Source organism: Pomacea canaliculata, linkage group LG5 (assembly GCF_003073045.1).
Source record: "Pomacea canaliculata isolate SZHN2017 linkage group LG5, ASM307304v1, whole genome shotgun sequence".
NCBI classification, from domain to species: domain Eukaryota; kingdom Metazoa; phylum Mollusca; class Gastropoda; order Architaenioglossa; family Ampullariidae; genus Pomacea; species Pomacea canaliculata.
The window spans coordinates 13,636,507-13,655,237 of NC_037594.1; the positions used below are offsets into that span (position 1 = coordinate 13,636,507).

Sequence of the window (18,731 nt, forward strand, 5' to 3'; positions counted from 1 at the left end):
CTGAAGTCCAGCACTTGGTGGAATGTACTATGCAACACACCCTTTTGAACATAAGTTTATAAGCAGGTACAAGATATACACTGAGATGATGTGCCTTGAGCAAGTATTAGAGGAATAAATTCAATGCTTGCTTTGGTTAAACTAAATTGTGAGCTCTTCCATATTTACCCTGAGTGGGAGAAGGGATACCTCCAATAAAATACAGGGTGGTAAAATGATTTGGGCAGGCATACCTGGAGTCCATGAACATGGGGTGTCTGAGCCACTGTTTCTGGTTATCCAGTTTACCTGATGTAACAGCCTGGGTAAACATGCTTATGATCCCATGAATATAAGCCCAAATAAGTTAATATAAAAAACATGTTGACATCTTTTAAAAGAAGACACTATAAGTTTAATGCATATGTGAGGAGCCTTGGATAATAAAAGTGGCAGTAAATCTTTGGCTTGGACATACTGTGGCTGAGTTAATTTCTTAAAGTAAGCATTATTCCAGTCTTTTTAAATCATAGAGAGCATGACTTGTTGCCACAGATGAAATGCGGACAGTGATGGGCACAGATGCAATTCGGATGGGCTGTTTCCTTGTGTTTAATATGTTCCAACACAAGACGCTCAACAAACGCTTTCTCTACGTCTTCCTTGAGGGAGTTCTTGAGACTCTCTTCCCAGACAACAAATTTGATGAACTCTTTCACAAGGAGCACTCACGCTCTGAACGTGTCAAGCTGGCCTTGAGTCGGCAAGACCCTACAGGTCCTGGCATGAGGGTACACAGAAGACAAGTCCGGCGGTGATGTCCTGCATTACCTGGGAACGAAAAATTATCTTATCGAAGGGCTGAGGCTACTATAAAGTTAAGAGGGTGTTTGAATATAGGGCTATGCATGTCTTTAGGAGAAAGAAGAGTATGAGAGAGAGAGAATGTAAGCTATTAAGTGTGACTGATGTGAGCATGCTTTGCACTGAGCGGAGGTGCCATTACATGTGATATTTGTCCATGCTGAGATTCTGTTTGTATATTTGCATAATCTTTATTTGGACCATTGGGAGCATTTCTTGCAGCAGTAAACAACATTGGTAGCAACTATAAGGTTTTTTCAGCTTTGTCATTTGGCCTTGCTTCCTTTTTTTTTTTTTTTAAGTTCTGCTTGAAGGGAGTTTTTTTTTTTTTTGAAATGTGGAAATAAGGCAGAATACTGAAACCTTTTCAGCCTGATTTGGGTGAGTTGTGAAGTTTCCGAAAACTGATACTGTTCAGTTTTCATTAATTGGACCAGACTGCAGGATACCCTAGCTGGAAGTTATAGCAAGCTGTTTCAATGCCCCACTCAGTAGGCTGGAAGTACATAATAACTGTGATTATCTGTACATAAGTTCTGATAAGCCTTACTCAACAAATTTTTTATCAGCATGCTTGCTGGAAAGGGATTACAATAGACAATCAGATATTAATATTAAACTGGCATAAAGGTCTGCTTGTGTGTTCTGAAAAACATTCATTTGCTATTATTGCATTCGCCATCATATTACAGACTAGTCCACTCTTTGATCTCATATTGATAGGTCTTGAAAGTAAGTAGAGCTTGTGGTTACCTGAGCTGCTATAAATTTTTTACTGGGAGTTATTTTTTAAAAGATATGGAAAATATTTTCATTATAGACAAAAATAAAATTCTTGTTACCATTTTGTTGCATTTTGGGGATTAATTTTGTTCTTTTGCAACATGCTTAGTTTTATGTTAAATGTTTTTTAATATATTAAACCTAGCACACATTTTGCATTTCACTGTGCCTTTATTTTTTTCAAATATTATTTTAGTTAAGTAAAATCAATATGTAATGCCTCTTAACAACTTTGTGAACATTTTGTACTAACAGGAGAAAGCTTCTTAAGTAATTGACCTGCTTGAGAGTTTTTGTCATTTTTAGCAGGATACAGTTGAAACATTCTGGAAATGGTGTGCACAACCATTAATCCAGACTTCCCAAATAGCTAGAGAAATACTTGCACACTCCATGTTGATCTGGTGCCTTGAAAAAAATTGACAGTGTTGTAGGTAAATTAAGATCTAAAGTTAAAATGCATAGCCCACTTTTTCCCCGTTTATTTTCTAGATTGACTCAAATTTTTAACATTAGTTATTTGTGACCATCCAAGGAACACATGAATACAAGAAACAAGCAAAAAGAAAAAAAAAATCACCTATCGCAACCACAGAACTGGCTTCTGAAGATACTTAGAAGTGTTAATTTCCCAGAATATTTTAAGCATAGTTAACTGTAGTGAAAAGGACGACTTCTTTTCCATGTTTTGTGTTTCTTATTGTTGTCTGATTGGTGGTCTTTTGTGTTTGAAACAGCCAGTGCTAAGCAAGTATATGCATGTGGGAGTGAAGTCCTTTAGCTTCATGAGAAAAGGACACAATTTCTGTGATGAACTTAAAATCATTCCTGAGACAAATAACTATATTAAAGTATTATAGTTTGTATATAGTCTTCTTAATGATTGGAGTGTTTTATCTCCTTTATCTTTTATGCCAAGGAGTGAAATTTATCTTAGCCAGCATGTACTGTCTGCACGTTATCAGATGTTGCATTATCAGGCTGTTAAAAGTTGTTCCACTTTTTGGATGTATTTTTCCTAATTTCACATTATTACTGCATACTTAACAGAATGACAAAATGGATGTGTGTGAGCATATGCATGCATTTGTGAGTGTGTGCACTGACAGTAATTTAATGCTCATATTTATAGAATATTTTTGTATTTTCCGAAGAATTTGTTGTGGTGAGTGGAGTGGTGGGGGATGAGGGGTAGGATAAGGCAAATGAAAGTATGCTTAGTGTGAGAGATATATGTTCATCAGCCTTCAAGGGTGCTTTAATTGTACATGATTGCTGAGACTAGATTGTCTTAAAAATCACTGACAAAATGTGTATCTGTACAGATTAAAAATACTGTCAATTTACTTGTGAATGGAGGTATCAGCAATTTAAGTGATCTGAGAGAAATGCATATCTGCTAGAATGACAACTTGTGTGTGATACTGTTCCATGCACTGAAAGTAAGATTGTAATGGGGTTTGACCTTTTTTTCCCCCATTGTGAAGCACTTCAGTTCTTCTTGTGGCAAGGGCAGTTTGAGATAAAAAAGTCTCGTCAGCATGGAAATACATTTTTTGGGTTAGTCCATTGATTTATGCTTGCACAAAAGACGTGCTCAAGTTCAAGATTTTGCTGGCTGCCAAAGGACTGGGACAGATGGGCAACACCTGCTGTGTACAATTTCTCGTTAGTCCTGAGCAGCATCAACCAAGACCTGGATTATCATGGTGAGCAGTGGCGGACTGGCCAGTCGGGCATTTATTTGGGCAATGCCCGGTGGGCCTATTTTGTTCTATAGAATAATATTATAGGCCTATTTTAGTGAGAAGGGCCGCTCTGTAAATAATGCCCGGGCCGCTTTAAAGCTCCAGTCCGCCCCTGATGGTGAGCATGTTTCCACACTGAATGTGAATGCAGTGTATTATGCCTGTTTTGGCCTGATCACGTCCACCACAAACATCATTTAGCCTGCTAAAAAGCTCTGAATTTTACATGCTGGATGAAGGTTGGAAAGCAAGGGCAAGTGAGTAATCCAGTTATATCCATTTAATGCTGACTCTGCATGTCATTGTGGTACAAAATGTCATGTGCATTACCTAAACATCAACAGAGTTTTATCATTTAATCTACTGTCTTAAAGTCAACATAAAACTTTCTAAAGGAGATTAAGTAACATCAACAAGAATAACAAGCATGGTGGAATTAAGAGTAGTGCATACTTTGTGCTGGATTTTATTATAGTTCAAGCTTTGTGCCATATTTAAAAACCAAGTGGCAAGAAAAGACCACTTTATTTTGCTTTATATTTTTTTTTGGATGGAAGTAGGAGTATTTAGTCATCCAGCAGTTTTATTTTTACCACTTCCCTTTTTTAATGAGATGTATATAGCAACTCCAATTTCCATTGGTTGCGTGAAAATACCCCCCCTCCACCAACCATTGTTGACGAGACATCCATTGACTTTTAATATTGCACCACAAGAATCTTTTGAGTGACTCAGTTGAGCAACTCATGAATGTCTGTTCACAGCTGTTAATTATATGCATGTGTGTGCGTGTGTGGAGACTTGCACATTTAACATTTGAATGCTCATTTCCCTTTATGTACCATTTGAAGCACTGCATTTTTTTGGTTCCTAGTCAGTGAGGTTGTGAATTTCAGCTTGCATTACAGGCCATGTCCATGTTGCTTCCTGTACTGTTGTCTGTGTCACTTTAGAAAACTAGCGACTAGAAAAGATGGCTTTCTAATGCCATGAAATATGAAGAGCGAACGTAATCAGAATTTTGTGCATGATCCAAAGAATACCTTTGATATTTGAGGAAAGAAATGATGCATTTACTTTGTGTAGTCAAAAAGTGATAAATTGCTTCATTCACTATTGGAGATTGTGGCACAAATGCTTAGTATTTGTTTGGTATTTCAACCATTTCAGTCTGTTATATCATCCTAAACAACTATTTCACACTTTTGTAATTTTTTTGTTTTTATGAGTAAGCAATGCATGTTTTTTCCTAAAACTAAAAAGCTTGCAATAATTATGGTAACTATTAAACAGTTCAAAGGTGAACTGGGAAGTGTTGAATATTTTGGCCTTTCATCCAAATTACTTTACAGACCAATAACTTATTGCTCTTAAAAGTGTAGTACATTATTGAGGGTGTAAACTGTGTGCATGTATACAAGGGAGGGAGTAAGAAGGGTATTATCTTCATTCACAAAAGACAACAGTGGACTATTCTTGTCCTGATTCCTCTGCATCTTGAAAATAATCTAAAGTCATTGATTCATAGCTAATGCTTCACTTAAAAATTGGTTGCAAAAAAAGCTGTAGCATTCTGCTATACTTAGACAACAGGAAGAATGTTAGGAGTCTGTTTATTGTGAAGTAACTTTCTCTTTCAATTTAAAAACTGCTGTGAAATACTTGCTGCATCTGCTGGGCAAAGCCATACATTAAACCAGGGGAGAAAACCCATTGCTGATTGTCAGTGTTTTCATTCAAATTTTTGTGTTCACAGCATATTGCAGGCTATATTATTTTTGTCTTCAGAAAAAAACATTATTCATTATCGTGATTTAAAAAAATTAGTTCTGGCCACAATTATAACAAAATATATATCAGCTTGTCACACCTGATGTATGCAACATGCTGTTAGAAATTCTGACAAGCTTGGTTTAAGGATGGAAATAAACGTTTGACTCAAATCTGCATACATCTCCCTATAGTTCTGAGTAGCTCTTTCTATTGTCACGTGCAGCTATGCCCTATCTCTTCATTTTGTAATATTTGAGCTTTTTATAAAATTTAAAGTCTAGTCACCTTGCCTGAAATTCTTTAGAGGTCAAAACTGCATCTCCTATCTGTTAACAATGTATTAACACACTGGTACCAGTGGTCATGTATTCACTGCGGTTTGTTTTTTTTTTATCCAAAAGTGGTTAGAATTATGCAGTAAATACCCTAAGCTCAAAGAATGTTAAGGCTAAACAAGATCACTGCAGCTTTGCATGGTCTACAGCAAATAAAAAAATCACATTTTAATCATGTCTTTATATCAAATCAGGGGTCCATACTACAACCAGTTTGATTCCCATACTAAATTACAGCATTAACTCATCCTAATTAACAAAAAAGTATATATACATATAGTAGTTTAGTTTGTTTAGTCCTTGTTACTCCTTGAGGAGCATAGGGCCGCATATACATATATATACCATGCCTTGATTTTCCTTTATGCTTTGCATCTGAATTATGAGTGGCAGAACCAGGCCAGAAATAGTAGTGGTCATAATTTATGTTCAGAATCAAATAAGTCCAGTGACAAAAATAGTTTTTTAAATTTTCTCTTCATGGGAACATCAAGTGATTGTAAATGTTGGAGGCTGACAAGAGTCCTAACCTGGAGACTTATGTGACTGTGGCATACTCTGCCATTCAGCAAAAAAGAGATCTATAAACTTTTGTCTTAAGGGTAATCCCCATCTAGCAATAGGTTGGATTAGCTGACAACGGGAAAAAAGGAAGTAAGTATTATCGATGGGATGGGATAAGACAGAGCATAATGCTGTGATAGCCATGGTTACCTCAGGAGGTAAAACTAAGAAAGATAGGATGCTTGCCTTTTTTTTTTTTTTTGCCAATTCATTTGTTGCATGTGACCTTTGGGAGTACAGGAAGGTATGAGGAGTTAAGTTAGGTGGGTGACTTTGACAAGTTAAAGACCTCAGTCTGTTTTTCATTCATCTTTTGCTTCACTGATGAAGGAGGCTATCTACTTACAAACAAAAAGTGGTCATGATCATTGTCATTAACAGTATGATTTTTATTCCCAGATAGCTTTCAAAAACAGAAATGCTTGAACACTATATTTGCTCATGCACTCTTAATCTGATGCTACCTGTGAGATAAGTAACCTGGGTATAAAAAACTGTTAAGGAAACTACACAAAGATTTTTTTTATGCTATGTGAATGTGCAATTACAGTTTTTGATGTCAACTGTAAATAAGTGAATAAAATCACCCAGAAGAGTCTGAGTTTGACTTGTGTTTGTGTTAATATCCATAATCTCAGATACTTTGCTGCCTTTGATTACTTGCAGATTTGCAGGAGAAAGTCTGATTTTATCTATGCATACACATGGAGACAAAGATATTTCACTGTGGTACTTATCTATAAAAAAAAACCTTTAAGCATTCTACCTTCCTATCTTCTCTTCCATATGATCTTGCTTTGGTTGCAACCAAGTTTAGAGATATGATACAAGGATGACTGCAACAGCTACTGGAATTTTCCCATTTTAAATTTGCCAGCTACATTTTCCTTTTTTGATTGTTTGTGTATACTTGCACATCCTACAACAGACATTACAAAATTACGGGTCAAAAACAAGGTAGTGTTACACATTTATCATTTAACACTTTATCTAGCAATGTAGCTTAAAATAAATTATATATATATAAACGGGGTGTCTCAGGACCGTTTAGGGTCTAGGGAGGAAGGCATTAGAGACACTTCATATCATGTAAGTAGTGCTCATCTCCTCTCTTTCTTTGTTTTTTTTCATCAACCCTGGTCAGATAGTGAGCTAACTTCAGCTATTGCACAGCTGCAGCTTCTGATAAGTGACTAAAGGAGGTTGCAGATGAAACTAAGGACAACTGATTTAAGCAGCAATTTGCTACACAGCTTTATTATTATTTATTATATCAATGCCCTTTGGGGGAATCAAACGATTATTAAAAAAAAAAGCTTCTCACCTCATCTGTCTTGGAGGAGGATGTAGAGATGAGTGAATTATTGCATGTTATGCTTTGCAAAAAAAGGTCCAGGACTTGTTGCTCAGCTGGGGCTCTTTATGGTCAGCTATGACTATTTGTTCTGTGCTTCTAGACAGTGGAACTCTCTTCCGCACCACATTTGCTATACAGATTCAAAGGCAGGATTTTTCTCATGAAAACTCATTTGTTTGAAAAGTAATATCCTTGATCTTTTTGGTCATTTTTTTTTTTTTAACCATTCTACATCAATGCAATTCATTTTCATATAATTAGTTTTGATCTCTTCGTTTATGCTTAATTTCTTCAAATTTCCTACCCATGTATTCTTTAATCTGTGTCAGTGGCTGAGTGTATTTTGTGTATCATAGAACGTTAGTGTTAGCCAGTGTTTTTAATGTTAATTTTTTATTGCTGGTCAGTGTAAAGAGTGTGACCAGCTTAGGTTGTAAGGCTCTGTGATAAGAGTGTTCAATTATTATTATTTTTAGAAAATAAATGTTGAGCATCCTGACCTGCACCTGGTTAAATCTTTCACATCAAGATGCTTTTAAATATGATTAATGAGTTCTGCATTGCACGATAGATTACCTAGAAAAAAACATATTTATAAACATGCACAGGTAACCAAAATTGATTTTAAACACAAACTCAACATATGAACACTATTTTCACTCAAAATCCATCAAATCACTGATACAAATCACCGTGTCTGCAATCTCAGAAGATGGAAGAGAACTGCTGTAGTCACTGGCTGGCTGAGAAGTATTGGAATGGTTACTGCTGTCAATTGGGAGAGTCTCGTGACTGTGCACAGCAAACTTGTAGTCCAAGAGAAGGCGATGGTAAAACGGGCGATTGTGCAGGCAGGCATCCTGATCAAGAGGCAGATGACTTGCCTGGTCCAACAGCTCCTGAACATCTTGCAGACTTTTCTCCTGCATCTGATTTCTGGCCATGCGTACTGCTTCACCCTAAAGATTACAGCCCATGCTAATGTGAATGAGAGCATCTCACATCGTTGGGATGGAGTAATAATAAAAAACCCACCTATTGCAAATTCTTTAAATAAAATTACTTCAGATGTCAAAAGGCTAGCACAGTAACAGGTGCCAGTATAAAATAGTATGGATGGATTTTACTCAGCTTACGAAATTATTGTCCTCAAAGCACATATACAGATAAATATATTCAGTCTGCACTTCTCCAAACTCTCATTGTATTAGCTGATCAGTAAAACCATGACAAAGTTTTATAATACCTTAAGATGGTTTATGACTTTCAGGGGTCGTGCCTCAGCAAGAGAGCACTTGGTGTTTCGATTTATCAGCTCTAAAACTTCCAAGAGGTCTGGCAACCCATATGTGGGTATGTCACCACACAGGCCAACCAGTTCTCCACACAGCTTACTGTTACCATCTGCAAGTAACGGTATAAGTAGGAACTTTACAATTATATCCTCCAAATAATCATGAACGCAAAGTACAAACTTCATTACAACTAATATCCATTCACAAGTCTCTGAAAAGTTTTGCAAACAGCTCTTTCAAGGTTTGGACAAGATAAAAAGACAAATATCATGCTACTGGACAGCTCCCATTCAAAGCAAGCCAATAAATGAAATAAAAAGAATTCAGCTTAACTTTTTTCTTCTTTCTGAGATTATTGGTATGATGTCTAGATGAAAGTAATCAAACACAAACAAACAAAAAACACATCATGCATAATGGGACAGAAGGAGAGAAGAAGATCAAAGGATTTCAATGCTTGCTGTTCAATACTTCATCTCCCAATCTCACCTTTCCAGCACTTGATGTCAAAACCATTGGCCACAATCCTTGTGTCTGACAATTGAAAATAGGAAGTATTTGTTGAGATATTATCTGCTATTCTTTCCAGGACTGGCCACAGTTTCCCAAAATTGCTGAAGGAAAAAGACCACATAAAACAAAGTTGTGACCACTACAATTTGCACGTTAAAAGTTGATGCAAATCTTAAGTTATGGATAAATGAGTAGTCTTGCTTTAATATGTTACTAGTTTATTATGTTTATTTTCAAAGTTTGAAAATTAAAAACTAATACCTTAACATTGAAGAAGCATGATTCTGATGCAGGTCATATGTAGATCTTAAAGTCAACTTCTGAGTCCATCAAGAGCACAAAGGTTAAGCATAAGATGTGGTCCTATGATTTGTAGTTAGAACAACTCTCTTATAAGAATTATCTACACCCATTTACTGAAAAATATTTACCTAGGCTGGAGACAAAGTGTCTGGCAGTGATGTTTAGGTAGGTGATGTTCATTAATCAATTTGTGAAAAAGAACACTTTCTGACAGTCGATAGCAGTTTAAGATGCATAGTTCCTTTCCCCGGCAGCAAAGCCATGCTTTGCAGGATGGCAGCTGAGCCAGTACTTGGCATGCAGGAAGTTTTCTCCTGATACAAAGGCAATACTTTGCACAAAACAACATCATGGAAAAGCATGAAAATGTGCCATGCATCATTTGCTTCAAAAGGGTGTCATTAACTGGATTTGTATGTTGCCTCAAGCATATTTTATGCTTTTGTTTACCTACATGGCTAATTATAATATTAAAGTTATTGACATTCCTAACTGCAATAAAGAAATCCACCTAACCTGGGAACAGGTGCAGCTATGCACAACTTCAGACTGGCCATGCTAAAAGGCAAGACATGCTGGGTGTCTCTTGTCTTTAGCTTAGACTCTGAAGAAGGCTGAGTGCTGGATGCAGCCACCATATCGCGCACACTCATGGGCTTAGATTTGCTGCTGCTTTTAATATTTGTCTCTACAGTTTTTGCAGCTTCCACTTCTTGCTTGTACCTTAGCAGCAAAAAATGACAGTAACAATGAACAATAAACATTTCATTCACTCATTTCTTATATATCTGTCTAAAAAATAAAAAAAATATAAAGGATTTCTTCTAGTCACGATTTTAGAGAGAGAGCTTTCTACAGACTAGGAAGAATATGGCGATGATTTGGCACGTCTTAAGCATGTCAAGATTTAAAGTATACATTACCATTTATATCAAACAACAGATTGCAACATATACAAGAAGTAATTCTCTTGGACTCTGGGTATAGCTATCAAATAACAAATCTCCTTCCCCTTCTTACTCTGAACTTCCTCTCTCATATTTCTCACCTCTCAGCATCCTGGTGACATTTGTCATTAAAACTTTTACGCTCATCCTCAGCCAGGTTTTCCCACATTTCAAACAGCATCTTTGTCACCTCCTCGAATCCTAGCTCTGGATTACTTTGCACAACTGAAGGAGAATAATGGCACCCACATCAAATAGCACATTCAATTACCGCTAATTTTTGTTTCCTTGTGTTTGTCATGAAATGGAGTGATCATAAAACTATAAAAGTATTTCAGTCAATAGTCATTAAATCTTTGCATGTCAAATGCTGGTGACATACAAAGACACTGCAAATCAAATATGTGGCAGTTGAAGGCCACAGTATTTGACTGCTTTCAGCTAGTTTATCATGTACTTAAACTAGTCTGTGACAAAGTTTTACTGATCCTATGTAACTAAGGAAAAATTATGTCTCTAAAGTGACCAAATTAAAATACCAGTTTTGATGGTAAAACTCCTTTCTTCGAGTACATACCAGATGATATCATTATATGGAGTTATCTTGACTAGCTACCTTCAGCTGTCCACTCGTAACTGGTCAGGTATGAACAGGGAGAACACAAAATCAACCAACTCATCCCCACTCATCCTGCCCTTGCCAGCCAGTACGCTCTCCTCCAGTTTTTTTGTCTGGCTAAAAAAACCCACAGCAGGGAGGTAGGAAGGAACTAGAAGGTCAAGTTATCTGGTAAGTACTTGAAAAAAAGGAATTTTACCTTCAAAATTGGTACTTCTTTACAGTGAAGAAATTAGTTTACATTAAGCTGATCTACATTGTACTAAGCAATAAAAAATATTGCAAAACAAAGCACAGTATTTATTTCCTGCTGTCCTTCAGACATTGTTCTCCTAAAAGTTGCAATAAACCTATTACAGCAAGTTATGGACCCAGCATGATGTGATGAAAAGAAAGCAAGTAAACTGCCTCATGAATTAAGTGGCAATGTATCAAGTGATGAAACATACCTTCAGAACGCTTTTCTTTGAAGAAGTAATCCCTGGCTAATAAAGGCCTCTTTACTGCCACATTGTTAATCATGTCATATAAAGTGGACTGAGCAGGATACAGCCTCTTGATTTAAAAAAAAAAAAAAAAAAAAAAAGAAAACCCCAAATTATTATGATTCTAATAATCACCATCTTCTTGCCACTGTGTGCATGTGAATTTGTTTGTCCTCACACTCTGTATAATGAAAGATATGCTTATGGGGTTATTTTGCTAAAGAAAAATGTTGTAATGCTCATCTTTTGGAAATCTATGATGACTAGGTACTTCTCCCAAACAAAAATACTATTTAAATTTCAATCCTGAATAGGCAATATTCCACTTAAGCATTTGTTCTAAACAGGATGTGAAGATTATGAAGAAGAATTTTATTAAACCTACCAGGCCACGATAAAACCTACCCTGCCAGAAGAAGCTGCTGCCTGACGTTTCTCAGGTGGTGCTGAAGTTTTCTGTATATGCAAGTCATGGGCAGGAGATAAGGATCGTTTACCTGGGAAGTGAGATGGTGAAGGAGCTAGCAACTTTACTGGCTGCAATAAAACCAACAATGATAATGTAAATCAGAGTAACTAGCCCCTGTGTAATTCTGCAAAGGATAAGAAGAATGACATATTTCTTCATTTCTCAATGTAGCTCAAAGTATAGCCCTCAACTATTTTGTAGATGAATACATTTTCAGATACTTTATATTATACATAGATATGATAAATATTAATACATATAAATACACATATAATCTTTAAATATGTGATTGTTGACAAGCTACTACATAAAAATACTTTCATTTTGTCCCATGATCCTAATACTTATAAATTTAAGCATTTACACAGGTGTTTGCACAAAACACACAAACATACACACACAGTCTCTTTCCTCCCTCTCTCTCATGTACACACATATAGGAGGAGAGAGGGGGATGGAATTTGTGTTTTATGCCAAGCCTGCAACTAAGGCCATATCCTCGCAAGCCAGCCATCCCTGTAAACAGAGGCCACATGCAGAGAAAAAAAAATAAACAATGAAAGAATAACAAACACCTGCCTGAATCAAACTGCCATCTTTTGAGATTAAGCTGGTTCCACAACTCCAAGCAGAAGAACTTGAATGATAAGAACAGTCTCCATCTGGCATGGCTTTTATACTTTCCTGCCTGTCTTCTCTTTTGGTTGCTGATGCTTCAATCCTCCTTTGATGTACATTACCTACGTCAATAGCTGAATCTTCAATATTTCTGCTGCTGTCTGGCTGGCAGCCTGATCCATCTTTGGACTCATGTTTCTGCACATCTGATCTGCTGCCTATTGCTGCAGTCAGATCAGAGTCCTCCCTATTAGATGACACATTGCTTGTGCAGGTACGCATGAGGTTGTCAACAACATCTTTTGCAAGATCAACACTATCATTCACATCATTTTCTTGAGCTCCCTGATTTATTCTGTGGTCTAGTTGCAGTAATGTTTTCCTACTGCATTTTTCAAATTCAGGCTTGGCAGTGAGATCATGATTTCTTTGGTTCTTGTTCTCTGGCAAATGTTCTATATCATGTACAGACTTCTCAGTACAAATGTGGACAACTAAATCATTTACAAGTTTGTCAATAACTGATGATTCACTTCCAAGATGTGTGGAGTCTTGAAGAAATGGTGTATGTGGGGCAGACACTCCACTGCAGGTTTTGTCCCTATCTGCCTTTGAGTCAGAATGCATTCCTGGTTGCTCAGAACCATTCATAGAGTGCTTCTCATACTGGACGACTAATTTGTGGGATTCACCATCACTCTGCAGAGCACCTGTCTTGTTCTCTTTATCATCAGCATTTCTATATCGCCAAGAAGGGGCTTGATCAAGTGGCCCATAGATATAGAGTAATATTCCCTCAAGACGATCATGTAACAAAGTCTGATAATGATAAAGAAAAAAATGATAATCATTTTCTGCTACAAAATAAAAAAATATTAAAAACATTGAAGTGAAAAGTATACATGAATAGACTAAACTACACTAAATAAAAAACAAAGGAAAACTATGGACAGTAACTGAATATTTACATAGCACTAAATCCCTGAAATCAGGCTGAAAGCGCTTCTAAACACAATGTAGAAATTACAAAGTGCAATAAGGCCCAGAACTGTGAAAAACATTTCTACCTGTTGTTTTTGATGACTCAAACTCAAAGCATGAGTGATTTTCATTTGCCCTCACTTTACAAGAAGAAAACCACATGGTCTATCATATGTGTCTTTATCATCGATGATAGCTTAATTGATCTTAAATGATAGCTCCATTGATCTTAATGATACTTCAATTACAATGAACAGCTTTCCCCGGGCATGAGTTTAAAATGCAAGTATGACTTACCATGTTGGTTGTCATGACAGTAGTTTTGTTGGGCTCCAAGTTGACGTCCACAGCACTGGGTGGGAGAGTGATGCTGACATAATACACAGGATGTCGAGTGATGTCACAGGCATGGCAGTTGCTGTAGTACTGGCGGATAAGCTAGGATACAAACAAGGGTAACAAGAAGAATCTGAAATCCACAGTTATCTTTAATTAGCTAGTTGCATGAGTCATGGCCCATATTCATTTTTACAGAAAAAAGTGAAAACATAATGGACTTTATTAAGGGCTGTCAGCGTGAACAGACCCAGCTATCATACTTTGCTGCATCAAGCAAGTGTTTTCAGAGCTTATCATGAACATTCTCGGAGGTTTACAAGATCTGCATTCTATTTTCAGATACTAAGGCTTGAGCTGTAACAGAAATAATAAACTGGTAATAGGACAGGTAATAATTTCATTTTGTTTGATGTTCATTGCTCACCTTATCTATTTCTTTCACTTGTACTGGTCGGCCATTCACAAACAGGAAAGATCTGTCTGGAGAAGATCGGCTTACCAAAGAAACATCTGAGCCAGGTTTAGGCAAGCATATTTTAATTTCCATCTGTAAGCAACATTCACATATGCATGCATGTCACACAACTGGAAGTTACTGAGTGATGTGAGCCATACATAACTCCCTACTTAATTTCAAATATGATGTGATGTACACACACACACACTCTCTTTTGATATCATACCTTATGTTTATTACTACTTATTCTTTTAGTACTTAGTTAATTACTTAGTTTATTCTTCCCCTATAAAGCTGGGATGGTATCGATCCCTGGAGAGCTCCGACTCTTCATGCTGTGAATGGCCTCTTTAACCTCTTCCCATAAGACGTGCATGCTCTTTAGTTCCTTTTCCATGGCAGATGGTCTTTGAGAGTGTTTGGGTCGGTCACCAGCTTGACACTGTATAGATCAGAGCAAGAAGCAATATTTTGTCCATCGGTCTAGTACAGCCATTTCTCCTGTAGATTGCCAGCGCTGTCTTCGATGACAGATGACTTTTGCTGCTGATCCTCACTTGCGAGGCTGTTGAGCAGGCCTTACTGTTGTCGCCCCAGCCATCTCTTCCTCAATCTTGGTGCACCTCTCCTCAATCCAAGTGATATATACACATATATCTATATACATATATATATAATGCACACGTGTATGTGAATTACAAATCTTTGTGCTCATGGTCTCAGATGACTTATCACTGACATGTACTCTGCAATATAAAAGACATCCAATTTTTTCTTACTTGAGGATCTTCCTGTTTGTCAATTTTCCACTCCATTTGCCCCATGGCAGATTTGCCCAAGACGCTTTGCAGAGTTGATGCAGTATCTGGAAGAATCACCTTCTGCCACAATAATTCCTTGTTATGCCGTAAAGAAATTCGTACATCAGGTCGAACAAGCCCATAGGCGATCAGAAGATCCTCAACACGCTTCAACTCATCTTTTTTCTTTTTTGCAATGTTGTGATACTGTTTTCTCACAGGTAGATTCTTGAACAAATTTTTTGCACACACAGTTGTGCCTGCAAATAAAGTAAATTACTTAAAATATTACATTAACTGATTAAAAGAAAAGAATACATATGACTCTCACTTGAAGAGTATTAATAAAAAGAAGCCATCCCAACAGTCTTTATATTTGATATATAATATACATTTACATTATGTATACATAATGCAAACAATTTAGAGCTATCTTTCAATTCCTATTTCTGTCAACTGTCCTCATTACAGCCGTTTTTGGTTTTTTTCTCATAATATACTCTGTAAATGCAGATGTTGAACATCTGGACACTGCATAGTAGAATTCCAAAGGAATTTCAATTGAAAGAGAAAATAAGCAAGACAAGTCTATTAAATATACATGTATAGAGATTTTTATTGAACACTTAATACATTGTAAGCACAAGATTATGTGAAGTGATGTGATAAAATCTGACTTTCACAACTCTGTCTGTGACCCTACCTTGACCTAAATAAGATGGTGATTTAGATGTGATGTCACCCTCGCTGTTGATTGTATATGCAAAGCTGACATCATCTTCCACTGCCTTTGTTGTCACCACAACATCAGCAACAGCACACAAAGATGCTGCAAATTAAAAAAGACTAATATATATATATCCTGTTGACTAAAATTCAGTAATAAATAACCTATGATATTCCATATTGTACAAAGCAGCACATATATCTAAAATGGACAATAGGTCTGTCAAAGAGAGCAGATAAAAATCCTCAACAAAAGATTTGACAGATGTAAGTGTTGACACTAACTCAAAGTTAGTAAACAAAAATATTCTCATATAACTTTCCTTGGCGTTAACTTGATAAACTCTACTGGCCATCATCTCAAACTAAACTGAGGTGGCCTGTATCTGCTGTTAGGAATGTCTGTGTGTGTGTGGGAGAGAGAATGTCTGTGTGAAAGAGACACTATTTCAATATCAGCATTTATATTATCTTTTTATATCATGTATATGTATATACTATTGCTAGTAACAGCACTTGCCCCTGGGGATCAATAAAGTTGTATTGTATTATACTGTATTGTACAGCCAGACTGAAAGAGTGAAAACTCACATGCCAACACATGGTCAGAAATAGAGAGAATGCGGAATGCATTAACTTTAAATGGATATTCTCATGTTGAAATGCACCGCATTTTGCAGGGTATGAAAGCCTTGTGCAAGGCCTTACAAGCTGTGTGCATGGCTGGCAAGAGACCTTGCAGCAAAGTTTGCATGGATAGGATGTGGTTCTATTTTTTGCAAGGCATGACCTACACTGAATGGCTGTTGCCAATAGGAACGCTCGAACATAGTATGCTCCCTGTTTGCTCCCTGAAGTTATTAAAAAAAAACCCAAAAAAAAACAGAGGTCTGAGGAGAAATGTTTCACGTTAAAATTACTGTGGGTGAATAACATACCCAGTATGCCGGCACTTCCTGTTAGTCTAAGTTTTGCTGCTTGAAACACATCGGCGCGGACCTGCTCGACAATGCGGAAAAGGGTGTTTGGTGGTGATTAGCTAAGGCTTATGCTTCAAATTGCTGCGGTTGTACAGGACCATCATGGAAAATTTGGTCCTGTGAGGGGTATATATGGCCGGAGCTAAGACAGAACAAGATGTGCACAGAAGAGCGACACACAAAGTTGAGAAAAGATAGTCTCGACACTTTACCGCGGACGTGATGCTTAACTCACTGCAAAGGGATGTAGCTGTGGCAATTGTTCAAACCTATTCATTAAAGGTCATAACATGCTGGCTATTTACTGCTTCTGTTTGAATGTGCGAGAGAAAGTTTGCTGACACCATAATCCCACCACTCAAATGCATATACTTAACCAAGCCCTCACTTTCTAGCCCACATCTGTTTCTTCTCTATATCTCTGCTTCCTCAAATAATATAACTAAGGTACCCGCAGCAGTTAATAAAAGTATCTTTTCATCAATCTTGTCTGCTATACTGCTAACTACCCATACTCCTCTTATTGATGAGGACTTGTAAGTCACTTATGAGCGGCGTGCTGCTTGAGAGGAGAATGATGTTGTTGCAAACCTTGAAAACATTGCAACCAACCCTTAAATCTTAGGGTTGTGTGATCTGACTCCATTTGCAATACTGAGCTCAAGTACTGTTTGAGGTTAGACATTTTTACCTAAAATTCTGAACTGGGTTGTCGGAGAGATTAAAGGCTTACTTACCCAGAGCCTCACCGCGGAAACCATATGTCATCAGAGCTTCAAGATCATTATGGGATCTTATTTTGGATGTATAGTGTCTCTTTGCCAAAACTGTAATGTCCACTGCTTTGACTCCACAGCCATTGTCTCTTACTTCAATTCTGTCCAATCCATAATTATCCTGTTACAAAAAAAAAAATCCAAATTTATCCATCATCACGAATTGAATAAACATCCTTGGTGGAAAACCATGAAGAATTATACTATAGAATACTATCAGTCATGATTTGTAGTAGTATGACTTTTTTTTACTTTGGTTATGAAGAAAAAGTAACATCTGCATATACAGACAATCCACCAACAAATATTCTCAATAAAAATCAGCTTAGTCTTTATCATCTTTTATTTGCAGGAAATATATGCTGGCAAAATGAAAAAATAAAAACCAATACCAAAGATGCTTGACAAAGTAGTAGTTGGGACTGGCTATCATTTGCCTAGGCCTCACGGCCGCCTATTGAATACTGTCTGGGTCTGAGTTTTAAGCAGTTTTGCCACCTTTTATTTTGTGGTATTTGTTATACAAGTAGGGATCTGAAATTCTATTGTAAACAGTATTAACTTTTATTATTAAATTTTATTATTCTAGTACTAAATACTCTTCAGAATTTATAGTTTTCCTCTTCAATTCGATAACAGAACGATATTGATGTTTGTACTATAATCACCAATTAACTGTCCAATGGAAAAAAAAACCGCTCATGATTCAGCTGTCATCTCACTATGCTTGCCTAAATACTCCTACTTAATATCGACTTACAAGTTTTATTTCTACTGAAGTTGCATTCGCATCTACGGCGTTTTCAAACAGTTCTTTCACGACGCTGAAGACAGACGTAATCACTTGACTGCTGCCGATAAGGCGCACTGTTGCGTCAGGAAGTTGTTGCATTCTCTGAGCCTGATAGTCGGAAATTTCTTCAACCATAACAGGAATGACAAGAAAATAAGCAGCTCTATAAATAAGCACTGTTAGTAACTCCGTGGTAAACACGTCATCGTGAATTAAAACGTTTTCAC

At 36.8% G+C, this 18,731-nt stretch overlaps 2 protein-coding genes across 5 annotated transcripts in view; one reads left to right on the forward strand and one right to left on the reverse strand.

Moving 5' to 3' along the window:
- The window catches only part of LOC112563548 (sorting nexin-13-like), a 24,153-nt gene extending 17,509 nt beyond the window's left edge, over window positions 1-6,644 (forward strand). For all 3 annotated transcript variants that reach the window (XM_025237593.1, XM_025237592.1, XM_025237591.1), the window contains exon 26: window positions 535-6,644. In XM_025237593.1, coding sequence (XP_025093378.1) covers window positions 535-797 — 263 coding nt within the window. In that variant the 3' untranslated portion in view covers window positions 798-6,644. The remainder of the gene's footprint in view (window positions 1-534) is intronic.
- On the reverse strand, window positions 5,649-18,668 carry LOC112563547 (PMS1 protein homolog 1-like). Of its 2 annotated transcripts, none has more exons than XM_025237589.1 (15): window positions 18,472-18,668; window positions 17,673-17,832; window positions 15,933-16,058; window positions 15,209-15,489; window positions 14,397-14,519; window positions 13,931-14,071; window positions 12,614-13,471; window positions 11,971-12,102; window positions 11,530-11,635; window positions 10,563-10,686; window positions 10,031-10,237; window positions 9,643-9,828; window positions 9,188-9,312; window positions 8,650-8,807; window positions 5,649-8,362 (listed from the first exon to the last, which is right to left on the reverse strand). In XM_025237589.1, the coding sequence occupies exons 1-15, from the start codon at window positions 18,637-18,639 to the stop codon at window positions 8,060-8,062; spliced, it is 3,198 nt and encodes a 1,065-aa protein (XP_025093374.1). In that variant the 5' UTR covers window positions 18,640-18,668; the 3' UTR covers window positions 5,649-8,059. The 2 variants fall into 2 exon arrangements, with proteins under 2 accessions (XP_025093374.1, XP_025093375.1); XM_025237590.1 differs by lacking the exon at window positions 18,472-18,668 and adding an exon at window positions 16,894-16,954 and having other exon boundaries at window positions 17,673-17,831.
- Window positions 18,669-18,731: the final 63 nt, after the last annotated feature.

Coding starts and splice junctions, on each gene's coding strand:
- LOC112563547 (XM_025237589.1), bottom strand. CDS start 18,639: ATGGTTGAAGAAATTTCCGACTATCAGGCTCAGAGAATGCAACAACTT. Junction 9,829..10,030: donor ATAGCTGCACCTGTTCCCAG/GTTAGGTGGATT, acceptor CCTTTGTATCAG/GAGAAAACTTCCTGCATGCC. Junction 8,363..8,649: donor AAGTCATAAACCATCTTAAG/GTATTATAAAAC, acceptor TGTAATCTTTAG/GGTGAAGCAGTACGCATGGC.